Genomic DNA, 20,537 nt, shown 5'->3' with positions numbered 1-20,537 from the left:
CAGAATCTCCATCAATCTGTTAGCTGATGTAATTAACATGTTTTTATTTTGGTTTGTTTTTCATGCTGTCAAGTAATCAGCTGGAGCAATAGCCACAGAACTCCCGCCTCAGATTGACAGACGTGGTCCCCGAGCTGTGTGAATCCCGTGGGCATGCAGGGAAATGTTAAAAGTAAATGAAAAAAGGCTCTTAAGTGCCTGTAAACTACCTGATAGTCATCTCAGTTGGGTCCCTCGCTGCTGCCAGTCGGGTCGGCTCCGCGATGACAGATGTGCCTGGGGGAAAGGCGTGTGGGAGCGAGATGACAGCGGGTTCTGACCCGCTTCCAAAAATAACAACTTTCCCACCCGACCCGCCTCCGATCGCGCCCGCTACGACCCTGGAAAATTCATCCCTATTCCTCTATTTATGAAGCTCAGGACCCTGTAAGCTTTTCTAACTGCTTTCTCAACCTGCCCTGCCACCTTCAACGATTTGTGCACATATACCCCCAGGTCTCTCTGTTCGTGCACCACCTTTAGAATTGTAACCTTTAGTTTATATTGCCTTTCCTCGTTCTTCCTACCAAAATGTATCACTTCGCACTTTTTTGCGTTAAAATTCATTTGCCACATGACCGCCCATTTCACCAGCCTGTCTATGTCCTCTTGAAGTCTATCACTATCCTCCTCACTGTACACTATATTTCCAAGTTTTGTGTCATGTGCAAATTTTGAAATTGTGCCCTGTACACCCAAGTTAAAGCAGTGGTCCCAGAACCGACCCCTGGGGAACACCACTGTTAACCTTCCTCCAGTCCAAAAACAACCATTCAGCACTACTCTCTGTTTCCTGTCACTTAGCCAATTTTGTATCCATGCTGTCCCTTTTAGTCCATAGGCTTCAACTTTGCTGGCAAGCCTATTATGTGGCACTTCATCAAATGCCTTTTGGACGTCCATGTACACCACATCAACTGCATTACCCTCATCAACCCTCTCTTTTACCTCATCAAAAAACTCACACAAGTTAGTTAAACACGATTTGCCTTTAACAAATCTGTGCTGGCTTTCCTTAATTAATCCACACTTGTCCAAGTGACTGCTAATTTACCCGATTATCGTTTCTAAAAGCTTCCCCACTACCGAGGTTAAACTGACTGGCCTGTAGTTGCTGGGTTTATCCTTACACCCTTTTTTGAACAGTTCTCTGGCACCACCCCCGTATCTAAGGAGAATTGGAAGATTATGGCCAGTACCTCCGCAATTTCCATCTTTACTTCCCTCAGCATCCTAGGATGCATCCCATCGGCCCTCGTGACTTATCTTCTTTAAATACAGCCAGCCTTTCTAGTACGATAGCAAAATACTGCAGATGCTGGAAATCCGAAATAACAACAGAAAATGCTGGAAAAACTCAGCAGGCCAGGCAACATCCATGGAGAGAAATTATAGTTGACGTTTCGGGTCAAAACCCTTTTTCAAAACTGGAAAGGAAATAAAATAGATCGAAGGCAGGGCTGCGAGAGAACAAAAGAAGTAAAAGAGACATTAAGAGGTATTCAAAACCAGACAAAATGGTAATAGGACAAGTGGAGACAAAAGACGGCTGAGATTAGGTGTGAAGTGTACTGGCAGGATGAGACAGAGCTGCCATGTGGGAGAGAGAAAAAAAAAGGAAAAGGGGGTGGGGGGAAGGGAAGACCCAAAACAAAGGGGTGGAAAAAAATATAAGTAAAAATGTAATAGGGGCCGAGGTTATGATCAGAAATTGTTGAACTCGATATTGAGTCCGGAAGGCTGCAAAGTGCCTAATCGGAAGATGAGGTGCTGTTCCTCGAGTTTACGTTGAGCTTCCGTGGAACAATGCAAGAGGCCAAGGACGGTGAGGTCCGAGTGGGAATGGAGCGGTGAATTAAAATGACAGGCGACCGGAAGCTCGGGGTCACCCTTACGGACTGAACGGAGGTGTTCCCAGCAACTCGAGGAACAGCACCTCACCTTCCGATGAGGCACTTTGCAGCCTTCTGGACTCAATATCGAGTTCAACAATTTCAGAGCATAACCTCGGCCCCTATTACATTTTTACTTATATTTTTTTCCACCCCTTTGTTTTGGGTCTTCCCTTCCCCCCCCCCTTTTCCTTTTTTTTTCTCTCTCCCACATGGCAGCTCTGTCTCATCCTGCCAGTACACTTCACACCTAATCTCAGCCGTCTTTTGTCTCCACTTGTCCTATTACCATTTTGTCTGGTTTTGAATACCTCTTAATGTCTCTTTTACTTCTTTTGTTCTATCGTAGCCCTGCCTTCGATCTATTTTATTTCCTTTCCAGTTTTGAAAAAGGGTTTCGACCCGAAACGTCAACTCTAATTTCTCTCCACGGATGTTGCCTGGCCTGCTGAGTTTTTCCAGCATTTTCTGTTGTTATTTCAGCCTTTCTAGTACCTCCTCTTTATCAATTTTTATCCCATCCAGTATCTCAACTACCTCCTCTTTCACTATGACTTTGGCAGCATCTACTTCCGTGGTAAAGTCAGATGCAAAGTACTCATTTAGTATCTCAGCCATGCCCTCTGCCTCCATGCTTAGGTCTCCTTTTTGGTCCCTAATTGGTCCCACCCCTTCTCTTACTATCCGTTTACAATTTATAGGCCTATAGAAGACTTTTGGATTCCCTTTTATGTTAGCTGCCAATCTGTTCTTACACTCTCTCTTTGCCCCTCTTATTTCCTTTTTCACTTCCCCTCTGAACTTCTCAGATTCAGCCTGGTTCTACACTTGTTTTCTCAACCTGACATCTGTCATACACCCCCTTTTTCTGCTTCATCTTACTCTCTATCTCTTTCATCATCCAGGGAGCTCTGACTTTGGTTGCCCTACTTTTCCCCCTCGTGGGAATGTACCTCGACTGTACCGGAACCATCTCCTCTTTAAAGGCAGCCCATTGTTTGATTACTGTTTTGCCTGCCAATCTTCGATTCCAATTTACCCGGGCCAGTTACATACATAGATACATAGAAGATAGGAGCAGGAGTAGGCCATTCGGCCCTTCGTGCCTGCTCCGCCATTCGATGAGATCATGGCTGATCCTTTAATTCAGTATCCCGTCCCCGCCTTCTCTCCGTAACCCTTAACCCCTTTTGCCCGTAGAAATATATCTAATTCCCTCTTAAATATATTTAATGAGCTGGCGTACACTGCCCTCTGTGGCAATGAGTTCCACAGGTTCACCACTCTCTGAGTGAAGAAATTCCCCCTCATCTCTGTCCTAAATGGTTTAGCCCTTATCCTTAAATTATGTCCTCTAGTTCTGTTCTCACCCGCCAAGGGAAACATTCCTTCTGCATCCAGTCTGTCTAGACCTGTCAGAATTTTATACACTTCTATGAGGTCCCCTCTCAATCTTCTAAACTCCAGTGTGTACATCCCTAAACTACATAGTCTCTCCTCATAGGTCATTCCCGCCATTCCTGGTATCAGCCTGGTGAATCGCCGCTGCACCCCCTCCATGGCAAGAACATCCTTCCTCAGATGAGGCGACCAAAACTGTACACAGTACTCGAGGTGTGGTCTCACCAGTGCCCTGTACAGCTGCAGCAAGGTATCCCTGTTCCTGTATTCTAACCCTTTTGCTATGAAGGCCAGCATACCGTTTGCCTTCTTGACCGCCTGTTGCACCTGCATGCTCGCCTTCAGTGACTGGTGTACAAGAACACCCAGGTCTCTCTGTACTTCCCCCTCTCCCAATCTATTGCCATTTAAATAATAATTTGCCCTCCCGTTCCTGCACCCAAGGTGGATAACTTCGCACTTGTCCACATTATAGTGCATCTGCCATTTATCCGCCCAATCGCCCAGTCTGTCCAAATCGCTCTGGAGCTTCCTGGTCTCTTCCTCTGAGCCCACCCCCCCTCCTAGTTTAGTGTCGTCTGCAAATTTGGAAATGCTGCATCCGACTCCCTGATCCAGGTCATTAATGTAAATTGTGAACAGCTGGGGGCCCAGGACAGATCCCTGTGGTACCCCACTTGTTACTGCCTGCCATTCAGAAAATGAGCCGTTTATTCCAACTCTCTGTTTTCTATCTGACAGCCAGTTCCCTATCCACGCCAAAACTTTCCCCTTTATCCCATGAGCCTCAATTTTCCATGCTAATCTTTTATGTGGGACCTTATCGAAGGCCTTTTGGAAGTCCAGGTACACCACATCTACTGGCTCTCCCCCATCTATTCTACCAGTTACTCCCTCAAAAAATTCCAATAGATTAGTCAAGCACGATTTACCCTTTGTAAATCCATGTTGACTCTGTCCTATCCTGTCCCCATTTGCTAAGTGCTCCGCTATTTCATCCTTAATGATGGACTCCAGCATTTTGCCCACAACTGATGTAAGGCTTACAGGTCTGTAATTACCTGCTTTTTCCCTACCCCCCTTTTTGAATAGTGGGGTAACGTTAGCTACCCTCCAATCCATCGGCACTGTTCCCGAGTCTAATGAATTCTGAAAAATCATCCTTAGTGCATCCGCTATCTCTAGGGCCACCTCCTTCAGTACCCTAGGATGCATGTTATCAGGCCCTGGGGATTTGTCCACCTTCAATCCCTTTAGCTTCCTTAACACCATATCCTTAGAGATATTGATTTGCGTCAGTTCCTCCTTTGCCAATGTCCCTATTTTTCCCGATATCCCAGGGAGGTTTTTTGTGTCTTCCTTCGTAAAGACTGACCCAAAGTATGCATTTAGTTGATCTGCCATTTCCTTATTTCCCATTATATATTCCCCCGTATCTGACTGCAATGGACCAACTTTGGTTTTCACCAGTCTTTTCCTTTTGATATATTTATAAAAGCTTTTGGAGTTAGTTTTTATATTTTCCGCCTCCTTTGGGATTTCCCACTCGCAGTGAAGTCAGATGTTCAAAGCGCCTACCTAGCTATATTGTAACGACGATGCAGTTGATGGGAATATGTCACTTGCGCAATAACTTTTAGTTCCCAGCATACAGTTGAGTGTCCCTGGCATTTTTTAGTTGCTATGACGTGCTACACACCCAGTATAATTGATTGTCCCACAGGAAGTCTGCCACAAGTCTGAACCTGGAATATGGGCTGACATTAGAGACGCAGGGAAGGGGTTGCAGAGGTCCTGCTAAGGTGGCATTGACATAGGGGCCAGGGATAAAAATCAGGCCCAGAGTACGTTTGATGGGTTTCATAGGACAAGGGTTTGCAAAGGCTGATAAATTAAAAAGGAAAGTTCTTATTTTCATTTTTACTTGAGTGATAACATCAAACTTGCATCTCTTATTCCCCTTCAATTTCCAACAGGTTTAACTGCGGTTGGTGGGTTGGCACTGATGGGAGGAAGTTATACACCAGGAAATACTCCAGAATGCCTTGCTTTGATGGCAGCTTTCATTTCTTCGGTTAATATTGCTGGTAAGAACCTTTTTAGGAATACCGTGTATCTGGTTTAAACAAAATTAACTGTTCCCAACAATGGTTCCTGAAACAATTTAGCATAATTCAAATCCCTAGTTGACAGTAAGTCATGGAGAAACAAATTTCCTTCTACTCAACATTGGTAAGATGAAGCTATCCTGTTCAGCCCCCGTTAAACAAAAACACCACACCCAAACCCAGTTGCATCATGTTTCCTGGCTGATTGTTGAGGTTGAACTCAACTATCTGCTACCGCACTGTCCTGTTTGATCCTGAGTGAGCGTCAAACCCAATATCCTATCCATCGTCAAGACTACCTATTTCCATCTTTCAGCATTGATCACCTTTTCCTTTACTTTTGGAGCTCTCATCCTGCCTTCGCCACCTCCAGACTGGATTTCTGCAGCCCTTACCTTGCTGTCCTCCCGAGTTTCAGCCTACATAATCTTTAACTCATCCAAAACTATCCTACTCTCCTATCAACCCTGCCCATCCTCAACCTCCATGACTCCTCATCCCCCACAGTAAGTTCCTCCTTCCACTGTCTCCCACCCACCTCCCTCCCCCAACTCTTCGGCCTCTCCTAATCTTTCATGCCAGGGTGCACTCCTCTTCGCTCTTCCAACTCTGGCCTCATTTGCATTCTCAATTTTCAAGGGCAGAGCCTTCAGTCATCTTAGCCATTTAAGAACATAAGAAACAGGAGCAGGAGTAGGCCAATCGTCCCCTCGAGCCTGATCCGACATTCTTTAAGATCATGGCTGATCCAATCTTGGCCTCAACACCACTTTCCTGCTCTCTCCCCATACCCCTCGACTCCCTTGTAGTTCAAATATCTGTCAATGTCCACCTTGAATATATTCAGTGATTCTGCCTCCACAGCTCTCTGGGGTAGAGAATTCCAAAGATTCATGACCCTCTGAGAGAAGAAATTCCTTCTCATTTCCGTCTTAAATGGGTGACCCCTTATTCTGAAACTATGCCCCCTAGTTCTAGATACCCCCACTAGGGGAAACATCCTCTCAGCATCCACCCTGTCAATCCTCAGAATCTTATATGTTTCAATAAGATCACCTCTCATTCTTCTAAACTCCAATGAGTATAGGCCCAACCTGCTCAACCTTTCGTCATACGTCAACCCCTTCATCCCAGGAATCAACCTTGTGAACCTTCTCTGCACTGCCTCCAATGCAAGTATATCCTTCCTTAAATATGGAGACCACAACTGTACGCAATACTCCAGCTTCTTCAAAACATAACCCTTCAATTATGCTTTTGGTTACTGCTCCTAATTCTTCTCTTTTAACTGCCCCATTTTCACCTCTGAAGTGCCTTGATCAACCAGCATTACTACAAAACAGTAATGTTTTGGTAAGTATCACATTGCTGTTTGTGGGAGCTTGCTGTGCGCAGATTGGCTGCCGCATTTCCTACATTACAACAGTGACTATACTTCAAAAGTACTTCATTGGTTTCAAAACACTTTGGGACATCCTGAGATGATGAAAGGCGCTATAGAAATGCAAGTCTTTTGAGACATTTCCTACACCGATGGTGCGATATCAATGCAAATTTTTGTTGACAAGAAATCAAAATATTTAACTACTATTTAACTAATTTCCTGTTTTACTCCCTATGTCAGACAGTTAGCGCTCACTCCTATTTTAACATGTGCTGAGTGTATTTTCTTGTAAATGTATATGCTTGGATGCTGCATAAAGATAATGCCCCAGTTTGAAGTACCCTTAATCATTCTTGTAAAGGAAAACAGATGCATGTTAAACAATTTTATAGAAATTAAATTTGACAGTTTAAAGGTTTTGCTGATAACTAGTACCAGAGTACGTTCTACTGACGATTCCCCTTTTTAGATTCCCCTCTCGCAAATGCAGTCTGTACTTCTTAGTGTTTGTTTGCTGCTAAACTGCCAGAACACTTGGAGGTTTTATGCATTATAAACAACAGCTGGCCAAAACCAGCTGACAGGACTCTGTCAATTGTTGTTCTGTATCCAAAAAAAAATTTGCATTTATATAGCGCCTTTCGTAACCTCAGCCACATAGAAGTGCGCAACTCGCTCACGGGGAACAACAAGGAGCTACTGAAGGCCACATTCTCTCTGCCACCCACCCCTCGAATGCAGCCTCCAACCATTAGTGGCTCCTTTACCCCCCATACTATACCATGTCTCCCATTCAGAAGGAAAGAAGAAAAAGACAGAGAGAGAGAGAGCGGAGCAAAAAGAGTTAAGGGGAAGAAAAGCAGAAGAGAAAACAGAGACAGACTCAGAGGAAGAGCGACAGAGAAAAAAAGAGACGGAAATACAAAGCCAAAAGAGACAGAGAACAACAACAACAACTTGTATTTATATAGTGCCTTTAACATAGTAAAACGTCCCAAGGTGCTTCACAGGAGTATTGTAAGACAAAAATGTTTGACACCGAACCACATAAGGATAAATTAGGGCAGGTGATCAAAAGCTTGGTCAAAGAGGTAGATTTTAAGGAGCATCTTAAAGGAGGAAAGAGAGGTAGTGAGGTGGAGAGGTTTAGGCAGGGAATTCCAGAGCTTGGAGCCTAGGCAACAGAAGGCACTGCCACCAATGGTTGAGCGATTATAATCAGGGATGCTCAAGAGGGCAGAATTAGAGGAGCGCAGATATCTCAGGGGGGTTGTGGGGCTGAAGGAGATTACAGAGATAGGGAGGGGCGAGGCCATGGAGGGATTTGAAAACAAGAATGAGAATTTTGAAATTGAGGCGCTGCTTAACTGGGAGCCAATGTAGATCAGCGAGCACAGGGGAGATGGGCGAACGGGACTTGGTACGAGTTAGGACACGGGCAGCTGAGTTTTGGATGACCTCAGGTAAGAGATCATATTCAGCAACTCTCTGTATGCAGCACCACAGGCGCTCAAGTGGTTTATATTAAAATATCTTACATCTGCATGCACTTCCTGTCAACTTTTTCTATTATAAAATCCTACGTTCACATTTATAATGGAAACTGCCCAATAAATTTGTCATGCTGTAATTACACTCACCTGCCAGTGGAGGCACTGCATCTCAACGTCTCAGCCTGTATTGCAGAGAATCTCTTTTGCCCAAAACAACACAGTTTCTTTGCTTCCCAAATTGCAATTAAGTTTTGCTGTTCAACTGTAAATAATAATATAAAAACCAAGTAATGTATAAAAATAAGGCTAAATGCATGACTTCAAAATGAGGACTGAATTAAGTCTGTGCGCCCTGGTCCAATAATCCCCACCCTCTATTCCTGCTTCACCTGAAGACTACACTTAGTCTGTACTTCCTCTGTAAAACACCACGGAGATTGACCAAGATATATATATATATTTTTTAAGGATTCTGCCTCTAATAAACTGGAACATGGTGCCATGGAATGGTAGATATAAGTTCATGCCCACAAGTTCATAAGAACATAAGAATTAACAGCAGGAGTAGGCCATACGGCCCCTTGAGCCTGCTCTGCCATTCAATAAGATCATGGCTGATCTTCGACCTCAACTCCACTTTCCCGCCCGATCTCCATATCCCTTGATTCCCCTAGAGTCCAAAAATCTATCCATCTCAGCATTGAATATACTCAACGACTCAGCATCCACAGCCCTTTGTGGTTCCTTCCCAGAAAGCTCATGATGCTGGACAGGCATTTGTAGAGAGGCACCAAAAGGAGGTCTTGTTGTTCCCCGAATGAAGAAAGAGCGATTTGCGCACTTCTATGTGGCTGAGGTTATGAAAGGCGCTATATACAGTAAATGCAAATTCTTTTTTTTGGGGGGGATACAGAACAACAATTGACAGAGTCTTGTCAGCTGGTTTTGGCCAGCTGTTGTTTACAATGCTTAAAACCTCCAAGTGTTCTGGCAGTTTAGAAGCAAACAAACACTAAGAAGTACAAACTGCATTTGCGAGAGGGGAATCTAAAAAGGGGAATCGTCAGTAGAACATACTCTGGTACTAGTTATCAGCAAAACCTTTAAACTGTCAAAATTAATTTCTATAAAATTGTTTAACATGCATCTGTTTTCCTTTACAAGAATGGTTAAGGGTACTTCAAACTGGGGCATTATCTACCCTTCCCTCTATCATTCTTGCTTTCCCCCACCCCTTGCTCCGATCGTGGCCCCTACCTCTTCATTTTCTCACTATCCATTCCCCTTTCTATCACACCCTCAGTCCCATCCCTACCCTACCTCTTCCCCTTTAAGCACCCCAGTCCACCCCTTTTTTCACCCGGAGGGTGGTGGGGGTCTGGAACTCACTACTTGAAAGGGTGGTAGAGGCAGAAACCCTCATCGCATTTAAAAAGTACTTGGATATGCACTTGAAGTGCCGTAACCTACAGGGCTGTGGACCAAGAGCTGGAAAGTGGGATTAGGCTGGATAGCTCTTTTGGCCAGCACAGACACAATGGGCCATAAATTTCTATGATTCTATGGTGATTTTATTCTTCCCTCCCCTTTGCTCCACTGTCAATGACCTCACCCTTCATTCTCCTACCACTCCCCCACTTCCACTTGCTTCCCCCAGGGTGAGGTGGTGACAGGCCAGAAGCCCCCTCAAACTCAACCACTTTACCTCCTCCTTTCCCCACCCCTGCCCTCTCTGTTTCCTTCAAAGAGGCTTTGTGTACTTTCAGTAAAAAATAAATTAAATTAGAATGAGCAAAGAAACTGCCTGTCTCCCTTTCTCTCTCTTTGTGTGTTTCTCTCTCTCTCCCTCTCTCATAGGTGTTAGAAATTGGATTCTCTGTCTCACAGAAATAAGCCATTAACACCAACCTTCTCTAACTGTCAACAGAACAGAGGTGAGGGAATTAGCTGGCTTCAAAATTCAATTGCTCTTTTTGACAATTCAAGTGCCATTAAATGGAGAAAACTGGTTAACACATGCTCGCCTCGCCCTCTCCAACGCTACCCTCTCTACTGTTTCACTTTTTAACATTTATAGAATACAACACAATGGTAAAAATAGGTGTGTAAACACTGATTTTTTTCCTCTGAAACACACTCACTTTCTGTAAAAAAAAAAATCACTCAATATGAATTTTACCTCACTAAAGCTTTTGAAATATGTCCTGTAGTTTATCTTAAAATAATTTTGAGAAACTTTTGAGCAGAAACTGCCAGACGCTAAAGAAAAAATATTCCTCGGTATAGCTGACTGGTACTGATGCGTCCTGGGAAATTAGGTACACTGCACATACTCAGACTGCACAATCCAAATTCAGCTCACAGAGTCACAGACCTGGGCAAAAGTATCAACCTAAGCAGAGGCTTATGAGAGATGCTGAGTCCTTTAAGTAAAACTTTAATGAAGACATTGAAAGGCACATAAACTAATTCAGTGGATAAATGTAATGATGTTGTTGTGAAATATATGTATATATTTTTTTTAAATATTTTATTTTAGTGAAACTCCTGTTTTGGGCATTAGAATTTCAGTTACTGAAGAAAAAATTGCAGATGTAAAATAAATTGAGAGAGCATGTTGAGAGAACCGTGGCAACCCAGTAGCCAGATTGTACAACCCAGATTGCATAATGAGATTAACAGTTTAAAGGAGTGTTTTCCATTATCATAGAATCATAGAATGATACAGCACAGAAGGAATCCATTCGGCCCATCGTGCCTGTGCCAGCTCTTTGGTAGAGCTATCCAATTAATCCCAGTTCCCTGCTCTTTCCCCATAGGCCTGTAATTTTGTTTTGTTTCAAGTATTTATCCAATTCCCTTTTGAAAGTTACTATTGAATCTGCTTCCACCACCCTTTCAGGCAGTGCATTCCAGATCACAACAACTCGCTACTTAAAAAAATGTTCCCTCATGTCGCCTCTTTTTTTTGCCAATCACCTTAAATCTGTGTCCTCTAGTTACCGACCCTTCTGCCACAGAAAACAATTTCTCTTTATTTATTCTATCAAAATCATTTATGATTTTAAACACCTCTATTAAATCTCCTGTTAACCTTCTCTGCTCTAAGGAGAACAACCCCAGCTTCTCGAGTCTCTCTACATAACTGAAGTCCCTCATCCCTGGTACCATTCTAGTAACTTTCTTCTGCACCATCTCCAAGGCCTTGACATCCTTCCTAAATGTGATGTCCAGAATTGAACCAGGAATTTAGAACCTTTTCTAGAAAAACTTTTTTCTCTAAAGCTCAGTACTCCAGCTGGAGCCTAACCAGTGTTTTATAAAGGTTAGCATAACTTCCTTGCTTTTGTACTCTATGGGCTCGTTTTCCAAGCCCCTTGGAGGCGGGAGTGGTGGGAAAATTGCAGAATCGGGGGGCAAGAACCCATCTCGCCCCCAACCCGCCTCCGTGCCAATGTCCCAGGAGGCGGGTACCCGACCTGTGCTGGGAGCCGCCTCCCCGAGGCGGGAAGGGGATTAGTGCCAATTAACTGCCTGTTAACAGGTAGTTAACAGGCAGTTTTTTGCCTAATCCCTATTTTTAGCCCTGAAGTGTGGGCTGTCCGACGGCTCTGAACCATGCCAAGTTAGCGAGGCGGACCGTCGGTCTGCAGGGGTTGGAGGGGTCGAGATGTCCATTGTGCAGGTGAGTGATGGATGCATGTGTGCAGAGGTAAGTGTGTGAGGTAAGTGTAAAGTGTTTTAATAAGTTTCACTTACCTTTACTTTCTCCTGCAGGCTTCCTTCCTTCAGTTCTTGAGAATGGCCGCTGAACTGTCAAAAGCTGCAGCCTCTGCTTTCTGGTCTGGAGAGCTCTCTAACTGAGTCTGAGTAGAAGGACTCAAGTTAGAAGACAGATTGTCCGTGTTTGACCGCTTCACAGAGCTGTCAAACACTGATTTTTCATCTGTCAAAAGCTCTTGACAGATGAAATGTCAATCGCTGACATCGCCAGTAACCAGGTGTCCCTTAATTAGCCTGCTGAGCCCGCTGGGCGGGCTTAACAAGGTCAATCAAGGGAAAATAGCGTAGGTTGGCCACAAGTCAATGAAGGCGGGGCTACAACCCAAAAAGTGGGAGTCCCGCCTCCAAAAGCTCCACATTGACAAAATCGAGCCCTATGCCTCTATTAATAAAACTAAGGATCCCACATGCTTTTTTAACAATCTTCTCAACTTGTCCTGCCACATTCAAATAGTTGAGTACATACACCCCCAGGTCTCGCTGTTCTGCACCCCCTTTAAAATTGTACCATTTAGTTTATATTGCCTCTCCTTATTCTTCCTACCAAAATGTATCACTTCACACTTCACTGCATTAAATTTCATCTACCACGTGTCCGCCCATTTCACCAGTCTGTCATTTATAAAAGTGGACATAGGAATTAATAATGAAAAGATTTGACAGGGCATTCTGGAGGGGGGAGGGTGAACAGCCAGTTGTCGTGGTGCATATAGGTACCAATGATATAGGTAAAAAATGGGATGAGGTCCTAAAAGCTAAACTAAAAAATAGGACCTCAAAGGTAGTAATCTCAGGGTTGCTACCAGTGCCACGTGCTAGCCAGAGTAGAAATAGAAGGATATTTCAGATGAATACGTGGCTAGAGGAATGGTGCAAGAGGGAGGGATTCAAATTCCTGGGACATTGGAACCGGTTCTGGGGGAGCTGGGACCAGTACAAACTGGATGGTTTGCACCTGGGCGGGACCAGGACCAATGTCCTAGGGGGAGTGTTTGCTGGTGCTGTTGGGGAGGGTTTAAACTAAAATGGCAGGGGGTTGGGAACCCGTGCAGGGAGACAGAGGAAAGGGAAGCAAGGATAGAAACAAAAGACAGGAAGGAGAAAAGCAAAAGTGGAAGGCAGAGAAATCAAGGGTGTAAATCAAACAGGGCTACAGTAAATAATAATTCTAAAAGGACTAAGAATGTTAAAAAAACAAGCCTGAAGGCTTTGTATCTTAATGCGAGGAGCATTCGTAATAAGGTGGATGAATTAGCTGCGCAAATAGATGTAAACGGATATGATATAATTGGGATTACGGAGACATGGCTCCAGGGTGACCAAGGTTGGGAATTCAACATCCAGGGGTATTCAATATTCAGGAAGGACAGGCAAAAAGAAAAAGGAGGTGGGGTAGCATTGCTGGTTAAAGAGGAGATTAACACAATAGTAAGGAAGGATATTAGCTCTGATGATGTGAAATCTGTATGGGTAGAGCTGAGAAATACCAAGGAGCAGAAAACATTAGTGGGAGTTGTATACAGACCCCCAAACAGTAATGCTGAGGTTGGGGGGTGGCATTAAACGGGAAATTAGAGATGCGTGCAATAAGGGCACAGCAGTTATCATGGGTGACTTTAATCTACATATAGATTGAGCTAACCAAATTAGTAATAATACTGTGGAGGAGGAATTCCTAGAGTGTATACGGGATGGTTTCCTGGACCAATATGTTGAGGAACCAACTAGAGATCAGGCCATCTTAGACTGGGTATTATGTAATGAGAAAGGATTAATTAGCAATCTTGTTGTGCGAGGCCCCTTGGGGAGGAGCGATCATAATATGATAGAATTCTTCATTAAGATGGAGAGTGAAGTAGTTGACTCAGAGACTAGGGTCCTGAATTTAAATAAAGGAAACTACGATGGTATGAGGCGCGAGTTGACTAGGATGGATTGGGGAGCGTTACTTAAAGGGTTGACTGTAGTGTATGTGCCTTTAATAGCCCCATGTGTACTGTAATGCCAGTAATGGCCACTCGGGCTATATAAGCCTGTATATTGTGTTGTATCAGTTAGTTCCCCTCCAGACTTTGTTTAGTAAACATCTATGAAACCAACTCCTGTCTTCAGTGTCTCTATCAACACACAGACACAACAGTGGCGACGAATTGGAAACGGACTTACCTGCAATTTGGCAGCACCTCAAGGACATTGATTCCTCTGGCGTCCAAAGTTGAAGAAAAATCAAGAAAAAGAAAAAGCTGTAGTTTCACCAGCTAGCCAAGCTGGTGGCAGGTACTGAAATAATCCTTCCTGGGCGTCGGACTGGGGCTCCAGCGGCTGGCTCTACAGCTGGGCCAAGCAGCGAAAGCGGAGGCAAGCAGTATCAGACGGGGAGGGAACACTCGGGAGACGGCCGGCGCTGCGAGCAGGTCGGCGTTCAGACCTAGAGAGAGAGTCCGGCGGGAACGAGTCTCCAACTGTAAATAAATAAATAAAAAGAACAGAAACCGCGGGAAACAGCGTTGTCATCGGCAGCAGCGGCGGGGAAGCGCCATATCTTTACTGCAGAAAAGAAAGAAAAGCACGGGAAGCGCAATTTTTTTTCTAGGATGCCTAAGTCTGGCAATATTGATGCTTTTGATAACGAGATAGAGGATTGGACCACATATGTGGAAAGAGTGGAGGTATATTGCACCGCAAATGGAATAGAAGATGAAAAAAAAGCTTCAGTACTACTAAATCTAATGGGCGCAAAGACATACGGGCTGTTACGAAATTTTATCACTCCAGCCAAACCAAAGGACAAGAATTTTAAAGAAATTGTTGATACCCTACAGGAGCACTTAAACCCAACACCGCTGCTGATAGCGGAACGATTCAAATTCTTCAAGAGAAATCAACACAAGAATGAAAGTAACGCTGATTACCTCACCGAATTAAGAAAGCTATCAAAACACTGCCAATTCGGGGCAGGACTAGCAGATTATCTTCGAGACAAATTCGTCTGCGGTCTCTTAAGTGAAGGAACACAGAAAAGGCTGCTTTCTAAAAAAGATTTAACACTGGACAAGGCTTTCAGTATGGCTGTATCATACGAAGCAGCCGCAAGAGGAGCTGCAGAGATACAACAAAAGACACAGGACTTCGGCACCCATGAAATGACACAGGGTTTCGAGAGAAGTTATCGCTGCGGCAGATCCACCCATGACCAGAGGGACTGCTGGTTCAAGGACAAAGCATGCAGGCAATGCGGAAAGATTGGACACATTGCACGGGTATGCCGATCTGGACAAAAAAAATCCACAGACAGGAAAAAACAAATCAATAAAGAAAAGTACAGAAAGGTACAAATGATGATGGACAGTAGCTCCGAAGACCAGAAGAGCGATAGCGACTCCGAAAATAAGAGACTAAGCTGTCTCAAATTACATAATGTAATTGCCAAAGATGATTACCAGACCATTTGGGTTACCCTCACGATAGCAGGGTCCCCAGTTCAAATGGAGCTAGATACAGGATCAGCTCTGACCGTCATAAATCGACGGGATTACGAGCGGCTATTTCCGCATATACCTTTAAAAGACACATCCATCATCTTGAAAACATATACGGGGCAGAAAGTATACCCCAAAGGAAAAATAAGGGTGCCTGTTGTATACAACGGCAAGGAAATACAAAAGTTGTATTTATACATTCTACAAGATGGTGGTCCACCGCTGTTGGGACGTGAATGGATCAGGAAAATACGTTTAGACTGGCACTCCATTCAGGCACTGACGGTGACCAGTAAGAAAAAAAACGATGATGACGCCATACCTGAACGATTAAAAGACATCTTGGCCAACGCCAAAGAAGTGTTTCAAGAGAAACTAGGAACCTTGAAAGGCATCACCGCCTCAATAAAAGTGGAAGATGCAGCAATTCCCAAGTTTTTTAAGGCAAGACCGGTGCCATACGCAATTCGTCCAGCAGTCGAGGCAGAGCTGGAGAATTTGGAAAAGGCAGGCGTATTATCCAAAATAGATTGGAGTGAGTGGGCAACACCCATCGTTCCAGTCATGAAGAAAGCATTGAATAATGATAAATCTGAAGAACAGAGAAAAATTCGCATCTGTGGAGACTTCAAGGTGACTGTAAACCCGGTCCTTCACACGGTACAGTATCCTCTTCCGAGGATAGAAGATATTTTCGCCTCACTATCCGGAGGGAAACGTTTCACCAAAATTGACTTGGCACAGGCATATCTACAGATGGAGGTTGAAGAGGCCTCTAAAAAATATCTCACGATAAATACACACAAAGGTCTGTACCAGTACAATCGACTGGTTTTCGGAGTAGCATCCGCTCCAGCTACCTGGCAAAGAGCTATGGAGCAAGTCCTCCAAGGGATTCCGGGGACTCAATGCTACCTAGACGACATCCTTGTAACAGGAGAAAACGACAACGAGCACCTTGCCAATTTGGAGCAGGTGCTCACTAGGCTGAGAGAACGGGGCCTACGAGCAAATCGCCGCAAGTGCGAATTTTTCCAAAATCAAATATCATATTGTGGCCACATAATTAATAAGGAAGGGTTGCATAAGTCACCTGAAAAAATTGAAGCGGTCATAAAAGCCCCAGCACCTGAAAATATTTCACAATTAAGGTCGTTCCTGGGATTAATAAATTACTATCATAAATTTTTACCGAACTTATCAACTCTTCTACACCCTCTTAATGAACTGCTACAAACAGGAGTAATTTGGAAATGGAGCGAAGACTGTAAACGTGCCTTCCATAAATGCAAAGACTTAATCACATCCAAAGAAGTTTTGGCTCATTACAACCCATCACTGCCAATCAGACTGGCATGCGATGCATCCCCTTACGGCGTAGGAGCAGTATTATCGCATAAATTCCCTGATGGCTCGGAACGGCCGATAGCTTTTGCGTCACGCTCATTGAACTCAGCTGAGCGTAACTATGCCCAAATCGACAGGGAAGCACTCAGCCTGGTATGGGGAGTGAAGAAATTCAACCATTACCTACACGGACAAAAATTTACCTTGTTGACTGACCATCAACCCCTCATCTCCATATTCAACCCTAAAAAGGGTGTTCCCATTATGACAGCGCAAAGGCTACAGAGGTGGTCCCTTTTTCTAGGGGCACACCAATACAACATAGAATGCAAAGGATCAAAACAGCATGGGAATGCTGACAGGTTATCGCGCCTACCGTTGCCAACGGTAGAAGAAGCACCTACCGTAGACCCAGTGGAGATTTTCCACTCTACCATAGTCAGTAACAAATTCTGCCATTGAAAGGGAAACTAGAAATGACCCGACTCTCTCACGAGTCTACGATTTAACAGTGAAGGGATGGCCAGCACATGGCGAATCACTGTTGCCAGCATTCTCGCAAAGAAGAGAACAGCTGTCAGTGTGCCGAGGAACCTTGATGTGTGGATCCAGAGTGGTGATTCCACCCAAACTCCAGGATAAAGTTCTAAAGGAGCTTCACGAGAGGCATCTGGGTGGAGTGAAAATGAAGAACCTAGCCAGGGCGTTTGTATGGTGGCCAGGTATCGATGGAGACATCGAAGAATTGACCAAGAGCTGCCTAGGATGCCAGAAGGTCCAAAACGCTCCACCCCAAGCCCCTCTACATCCATGGGCGTGGCCCTCATCTCCCTGGCAAAGGGTACACATCAACTTTGCTGGTCCATTTATGGACTCAATGTTCTTAATCGCGGTTGATGCACACTCCAAGTGGCCGGAGGTAATAAAGATGTCCTCCACCACCACGGAAAAAACCATCACAGTATTAAGGACCATATTTGCCAGGAATGGGCTGCCGGAACAGATCTGTTCTGATAATGGACCGCAATTTGTGTCCGAAGAATTCAGGAAGTTCTTAAAAAAACAATGGGGTTAAGCACTACACGTCTGCCCCATACCATCCCGCCACCAATGGATTGGCTGAAAGGTTTGTCCAGACCTTCAAGAAGGCCATAAAGGCCATGGGTAATGAAGACATAAAACTTCAGCACAAGGTGGATAGCTTCTTGTTCACATACAGGAATGCAACACATATGGTTACAAACCAAACTCCCGCCATGATGTTCTTCAATAGAAGCCTAAGATGCCGGCTGGATTTGATCAAGCCCAACATCAGAAGGGACGTGGAGAACCGGCAATTTCAAGGCATGAATGAAAGGCCAACTAGAACCTTCCAGATAGGTCAACAGGTTTTGGCCCGGGACTACCGTACCGAGAAATGGCAGCCTGGAACTATCTGCACACGACTAGGACCGCTGATGTATACCGTGGACATTGGAGAAAGCATAATAAGGCGCCATGCTGACCAAATCATAGAGTCATCCGAAAAGGGACAACCTACACCACAACTCTATACGCCTAACGATGAAGTAGAGATACCCATATTTACCTCCGATCCGGTGATACTGGAACCAGATGAACCCGACACTGGCATTCAAGCCGAATCAGCCTTGCCAAAAGAACCTACTACACCACCAGAAACTACTACACCACCGAGGCGTTATCCGGACCGAGTCAGGAAGCCTCCAGAGAGACTGACTTATAATTAATTAACTGCAGCAATGTTTCGATTATTTTTCTTGTAACATGTAATTAATAATTACTTAAAATATTATGTACTGGTTGGCTAAAAGGGGAGGAATTGTAGTGTATGTGCCTTTAAGAGCCCCATGTGTACTGTAATGCCAGTAATGGCCACTCGGGCTATATAAGCCTGTATATTGTGTTGTATCAGTTAGTTCCCCTCCAGACTTTGTTTAGTAAACACCTATGAAACCAACTCCTGTCTTCAGTGTCTCTATCAACACACAGACACAACATTGACGGTGGATAGGCAATGGCAAATATTTAAAGATCGCATGGATGAACTACAAAATGTGTTCATCCATAGAAACATAGAAACATAGAAGATAGGAGCAGGAGTAGGCCATTCGGCCCCTCGAGCCTGCTCCGCCATTCAGTACGATCATGGCTGATCATCCAATTTCAGTACCCGGTCCCTGCTTTCTCCCCATACCCCTGGATCCCTTTAGCCTTAAGAAATATATCCAACTCCTTCTTGAATATATTTAATGAATTGGCTTCTACTGCCTTCTGTGGTAGAGAATTCCATAGGTTCACCACTCTCTGGGTGAAGAAATTCCTCCTCATTTCTGTCCTAAATGGCCTACCCCTTATCCTTAGACTGTGACCCCTGGTTCTGGACTCCCCAAACATCGAGAACATCCTTCCTGCATCTAGTCTGTCCAGTCCTGTCAGAATTTTATAAGTTTCAATGAGATCCCCTCTGATTCTTCTAAACTCCAGCGAGTACAAGCCCAATCGTCCCAATCTCTCCTCATACGTCATTCCTGCCATCCCAGGTATCAGCCTGGTGAATCTTCGCTGAACTCCTTCCATGGCAAGAACATCCTTCCTCAGATAAGGCGACCAAAACTGCACACAATACTCAAGATGTGGTCTCACCAAGGCCCTGTACAACTGCAGCAAGACATCCTTGTTCCTGTACTCAAGCCCTCTCGCTACGAAGGCCAACATACCATTTGCCTTCTTAACCACCTGCTGCACCTGCAGGCTTACCTTCAGCGACTGGTGCACAAGGACACCCAGGTCTCGTTGCACTTCTCCTTCTCCCAATCAGATAATAATCTGCCTTCCTGTTTTTGCCACCAAAGTGGATAACCTCACATTTATCCACGTTATATTGCATCTGCCATGCTTTTGCCCAATCACCCAACCTGTCCAAATCATCCTGGAGTTTCTTGGCATCCTCCTCACAGCACACACGCCCACCCAGCTTTGTGTCGTCTGCAAATTTGGAGATATTACATCTAGTTCCCTTGTCTAGATCATTAATATATATTGTGAATAGCTGGGGTCCAAGGACCGATCCCTGCGGTTCCCCACTAGTCACTGCCTACCACTCGGAAAAAGACCCGTTTATTGCAACTCTTTGCTTTCTGTCTGCCAACCAGTTCTCTATCCAAGTCAATACCTTGCCGCCAATCCCATGTGCCTTAACTTTACACGCTAATCTCTTATGTGGGACCTTATCAAAAGCCTTCTGAAAGTCCAAATGCACCACATCCACTGGTTCTCCCTTATCTATTTTACCAGTTACATCCTCAAAAAATTCCAGTAGATTAGTCAAGCACGATTTACCTTTTGTAAATCCATGTTGACTTTGTCCGATCCTGTCACTGTTTTCCAAGTGCTCTGCTATTACATCTTTTATAATGGACTCTAGCATTTTCCCCACTGCCGATGTCAGGCTTACCGGTCTGTAATTTCCCGTTTTCTCTCTACCACCTTTTTTGAATAGTGGGGTAACATTAGCTACCCTCCAATCCATGGGTACTGTTCCAGATTCCATCGAATGTTGGAAGATGATCAGGAATACATCAGCTATTTCT

The 20,537-nt window shown here is 44.4% G+C and overlaps 1 protein-coding gene across 1 annotated transcript in view; it reads left to right on the top strand.

Moving 5' to 3' along the window:
• LOC147123425 (NAD(P) transhydrogenase, mitochondrial-like) overlaps window positions 1-20,537 on the top strand; it is a 285,712-nt gene that overhangs the window by 156,445 nt on the left and 108,730 nt on the right. The window contains exon 11 of the mRNA XM_085972697.1: window positions 5,309-5,419. Within this exon, the coding sequence (XP_085828823.1) occupies window positions 5,309-5,419 (111 nt within the window). The remainder of the gene's footprint in view (window positions 1-5,308; window positions 5,420-20,537) is intronic.

Source organism: Somniosus microcephalus, chromosome 2 (genome assembly GCF_052327205.1).
Source record: "Somniosus microcephalus isolate GS21.2 chromosome 2, FLI_Smic_1.0, whole genome shotgun sequence".
NCBI lineage: Eukaryota > Metazoa > Chordata > Chondrichthyes > Squaliformes > Somniosidae > Somniosus > Somniosus microcephalus.
The sequence above is the reverse complement of the archived record's forward strand: the minus strand, read 5'-3'. Positions and strand labels throughout refer to the sequence as shown.